At 47.2% G+C, this 5220-nt stretch overlaps 1 protein-coding gene across 1 annotated transcript; it reads left to right on the forward strand.

Annotated features, from left to right (window-relative positions):
- Positions 1 to 2095: 2095 nt before the first annotated feature.
- Positions 2096 to 2828, forward strand: N7481_010351 (uncharacterized protein; the record flags this gene model as incomplete). Its single annotated transcript, XM_057269570.1, has 2 exons — positions 2096 to 2319; positions 2441 to 2828. 2 exons carry the CDS (start codon positions 2096 to 2098, stop codon positions 2826 to 2828), a joined length of 612 nt encoding a protein of 203 aa, XP_057120247.1.
- Positions 2829 to 5220: the final 2392 nt, after the last annotated feature.

Here is a 5220-nt window from a genome sequence, read left to right on the forward strand (position 1 = left end):
TCAATCCCACGAGTGTCTTCAGTGTATGCGCCACTGCCGCCAGCTCCGCGGAAAATGGATTTTGCTCTGTTCTCGCGCTCAACGTGACGGACAAGGTCTTCAGTCTCACTTTGCGATAGCGTGGTGGTTGTTTCTCGATCGCCACACCAAACCCAACCAGCTCATTCTGCGCCGAGCTGCTGAACGCAATCTGCATTGACCCGCCTGGTACAGTTGACCCCTCTGAGATGGGCTCATCAGTCTGCACGCGTGCTTCCCATGGTGCCAGTGTAAACGGGTGGATGGTTTCCAGTGATTCCATGTCGATGTTTTTCAGCGCCTCCGCTACTTGATATAGTGGTGAGCGGTGGTATCTCCTGAACTTCCGGATCCGATCTGTGTTTCTGCGAAGAGGATTGGTCTCTGGTAGTGTGTGGAGGTCTGCCCACATCTTCACGGCTCGTCTCCAGAGACGGTGTTGTGCCGTGGCAATGTGGGCCTCGGCCTCCGCTACGCTGGTCGCAACTGTGAGGAATGTCCCCACAATTGCTTGTGCTCCTACCCTTTGCACTCGGTTGATCGGTCCGATGTTCTTATTCTTGAATGCGTGCATCCAGACATTTGACGCATAGTCCACCACCGGAGCCACGGTCGCTGTGAAGAGCTGCCGTGCTGTCGCTGGGGAGAGGCCTCGGAGCCGTCGTAGTTCCATCGCGGCCTCCAGGCCCTTAGATGCTGCCCTTGCAATATGCTCCTTGTACAAGTACTGATTTGTATTTCTAAGCTAAGCAAGCCTGATAATACATTGTAGAGGTGGGAGCATGTCTACCTACATAGACCCTCCACCTTGCGTCCCCTTCGATCCTTTTCCGCATCCTTCACGGGGCATAGCCGGTTCCGCAAGTCAATACCAGTTTGCACCTTAAGCCTACTTCCATAGCCGCCCTAAAGACTCCATCCTCGATAGCCATCTTCAGAATCCTATTCTCTCAGTAGACCGACACGCGCGTCCGTCCTCTCGAGCCATATAGAAAGTGTCGTATCTGCGGTCCGCCCACCCAGTCTTCCGTCGCTTCCATTATATGCTGCGCCCCACAGGTTGTCAAATCTGTTTCGCGCTACCTTGCAAGATCTCTCTAACAAGGCCGACCGTGTCTCGCAGGAGTTCGCCCACTTGTATCCTCTCTGTACCCTGAACAGCCAAGCAACACAATGTTGTAACTCCCACTAACCAAAGTACCTCGTCGTACGTCCCGAAACTGGTGCAACTGCCTACACTCTTTCGCTGATTTTTTAGCCCCTCTGCCAAGGAATGCTAGTCTATATTGGGAATTATTCCGACAGTTGTATAGGTATTTCCTCGTACGAAGGTTACATGATAATTTCAAGCATGTATTAGGATGTAAATTTCAATACATGTGACACCTTCATGTCCCTCATCCAGAGCAGCTTTCCTCGGGAAGCACACTTGACAATCAATCACAAGTGGTCCAACCAAAGATAGCGCTAAACCTAGCTCCTTCCAGGCATGAGCTTATTCATGATATGATCCACAGTGGCGAATTATCTATAACTGAGGCCGCTGGTTGCAACAAGAGCACTATTTCAAGAATCTCTGCCAATATAAGAATGTTTGGCAGCGTCAAAGCACCGCCAAATAAAGGTGGAAGACCCCGTAGTATCACTCCATTGATGCTCGAGGCTTTGTGCGACCATCTGATTGAAAAGCCTGCCCTATATCTGGAAGAGATGGTGGTTTTTCCGTGGGACGAATTCGCTCTTCAAGCAACTAAATCGAGCGTTAGTCGTGCCCTTGAGTCCAAAGGCTGGTCAAAAAAGAATATAGCAATAAAATTAGTCATCGTTATGATACCGTAATTTCTCATAGAATCTTATTGGAATTGGCCTGCGGTTTTGGCGATCTGGCATGATTGCCGGCCTGTATTTCCTCCATTTCCACCAGTCAGACGCCTCTCATCCCCTTCAAGACCGGACTTGAGTGAGGCATCCTCAAACATATTTTCCCCGCCGCAAATGCTCTGGGACCTCTTCTCGCTGAAGATTTCGCCCAAACGAACATCAGTTTTGTGGTATCTCGATCCGGATAGCAAGAGAAATGTCTGTCACCGAGATCAGCTGCATGGGTGTAAAGCCTTTCCTCGACGTCATGAACGAAGGCACTCCTGAGGGTCAGGTTCTTTTGAAAGCCTGGAACACCATCATCGCGGCTCCTGAAGGTCCACGCCGAATTTATTGGGGTCTTGAGATGGAGGATTTAACCAAGATCTGGACATTCTTCGACTGGAACTCGATCGAGGATCACGAGAAATTCGCGGCCTCGTGAGTAGCAGTACTGCTTGAAATTGAAGTATTGAGGCTAATAAACGACTTAGTTTCGGCGGAGAAGCAGTGAAAGACCTACCGAGTATTTTGAGCTACGGTCTATTTACGAAGCATATAGTTTTCAATCCGTCTCCCCCCAATCCCTTCGATATAAGACCACTGAGGTCATCATTACTTACTTTCCATCGAGTATCTCCAAAACCCAGAGAAATGGACGGGTCCTGGAGATCCAAAGCCTCATTGAGAGGAACAAGAATTCTTGGAATCAAGAACTTGCGGTCAGCTACGGTTGGGGTGTGGAAAACGACTTTCCTTTAATGGGTGGTGGTGAAGGTCAAACAGCGTCTGTGCTTGTGATCTTGATCGGCTCGAACGAGGATGTCACTCAAATGTACTCTGGGACGACTGCTTCTGAGAATATTATGGAGTTGATCCAGACCATGGAGGGGCTGATAGAGTCTACTAGGCATCACCTAGTCGTTCGCAGTCTCGGAAAGGGGCTATGAAGCATCTTACTCATCTATGTCAACAAGCCCTTGGTTGACCAGAGGCTGGACACAACCCACTTTGGGCGATTGATAGCTCAATTCTCCGAGATAATTATGTGATGTGTTAATTTGTCCAAACTAACACAAAATTTCAATTTGAAAGAGACAGCATAACAGCCTCTACGCGGTCAATAATGTGTCCTTCTTCTTTGTCTAACCGGATATATTTGGTCTACAAATTCAACAACGGATAAGTTTTGACCGAATACGGACCAAAAGGGTCCAATTCCGCCACCGGCGAATTTGTTATACCCGCTTCCGCCTACGGCGATCTAGGCCAACCCATCAGTGGGTCTTCGGAAAAGAAAGCGAGTGTGTGTCTGGGGGTATGTAGTCTGTTTTCAAAAAACCCCTGTACACAATCCAACAGGGTATACAGAAAATTCGCTGTTACATTTTTGTTGAGAGTCATCTTTCCAACCCTCAATCAGAGGGAACTTGCGAGACACTGGACACCCAGATCCCTGGAAGACTCTTTCGTATAACCCCATCCCCAGTTAACGCAATCATTGAGTTCATTTTGACCTCAATCCTTCCAGATTCCCCGTGAATAATTACACAATTAGCTAATCCATTGTGGGGTCACCGTTCGATTAAATAGGCAGAGACGTGGTTATAATGAGAATACTGGTGATGAGAAAACTTGTTTCGGGCTGGTACGACGCCACCTACGTCATACCCCGTACTTTCCCAGGACAATAGTATGGTCTCTGACCCGCTTGGTTTGCCGCAAATTTCCTTTTTTGAGTCTTGAGTCTTTCCATCTCAGCCCGGGTACGTCCGTTTGAAGAGATCTTTTATTTCTGGTCACACTATTAAAGTCCGCACCGCAAATTAGCTAACATTGGGATTCACAATAGATGTTCTCAGAGTTATCGAGATTCACATGAAGCAATAACCGCAACAGCCACCAAAGTGACTCATGTGCTAGCGTTCCTAGCCAAAGCCAGTATGAACACCACTTGCTCAATCAATTGTCGCCGGTGTCTAGAGGATTACAGTCAAGAAATACTCGCACATACCCAGTTCCAGATCTCAGGACTGGTTGGTCTAGATGAGCTGCCCAGAATAGCCAGTAAGGACGCAGACCTTGTATCCTCTGGTGATGTGCCACTCCCTGGCTCTACGAAAACAGACGTGATGGAAGAAGCCAGGAATTAGTAATGGTGCAGGGTTTTCCCAGTTTTGAGCTATATAGCTTCTGTTCTACGAACCCAATATGGTGCTTAATGTATCAGTGCACCTTGTCAAATGCGAAATTATGTAAATTCTGTTCTTCTAAGATCAGTATCATATATTGATGCCCTTACTTTACGCCATAATACCGCATTGCTACATGGCCCCATTGACCTTTTAATATGCTGTTATTAATTATAATAATGACCATCTTTTGAATATTCTTGTCACTCAATACTTCCCACAATTGGCAGTGATATGTATACGAGGCTGGCCAGGGTGTTTCTCCACTTCTTGCATATTAGTAAATAGTCTGGGATTTATGTGGCTAGGTTCGACCACCATTTCAATACATTAAATCTGCTCCATCTCTGAGACATTGTTAGTGAATGATTTTGATTCATACTATGGAAGATAGAATCGTTGACGGAGTAGGTAGCTTGTTGTGCATGATTATATTAACTATCGAACTGGCGGTGCTATAAGAAAGTTGATTGCCATGCCATAAGGGGCTTGATACAGGTCTTTGCTGTACCAGCATGTTGGGAAACGTCTTTAGAGCGAGCTTTACTTGTTTTTTTGTGGGCAGTATGATCGCCAAATGAATTAGAGTTCACGAATCCATGCGAAGTGTTAATTGCAGTATGCTAGTGTAGGTTGTTCTCTAATCACAGTATATAAATCTAAGCTAAATGGATATTTTCGTTGCAAGTGACTTCTTTGCGTCGTTTCACCCAAAGGCCGATGTCGCGAACGAACCGCCTGGCGGCACCTACTTTCACGCCGTGCTTAACGAAAAAACCTGGGTCTTGATCCTCATAAATCTGCATGAGGTCGAGACAATTTTCGAGGGTCACATCGCGTGCTTTGTTGATGTTTTCCCTGAAAGCCTCGTTGCTCACCCGCGATTGCTGCCATTCAGTATACTCGGCCACAGCGACATCTAGCAGGCCGTCGATTATGATTGGTTCAATACAGCCGGGCCCGGTGGGCATAGCATCATTAAAAGGAGGCTGTATCAATTGTTGAGATGATCCAGACGGGAGGACATTTATATTGATTGGAGGACACACTGAACCTGTTGTGGAGTTCTCCGCAGCTTCCTTCTTTTTGTCCAGCCGCTGGTTCTCTTCGGCATAGAGCTGCTCGCGAACACTGTCAGGGACATCAGCGT

The sequence above is a fragment of the Penicillium waksmanii genome, assembly GCF_028829765.1.
Source record: "Penicillium waksmanii strain IBT 27052 chromosome Unknown utg000008l:1.0-5622682.0:1.0-5626561.0, whole genome shotgun sequence".
NCBI classification, from domain to species: Eukaryota; Fungi; Ascomycota; class Eurotiomycetes; order Eurotiales; family Aspergillaceae; genus Penicillium; species Penicillium waksmanii.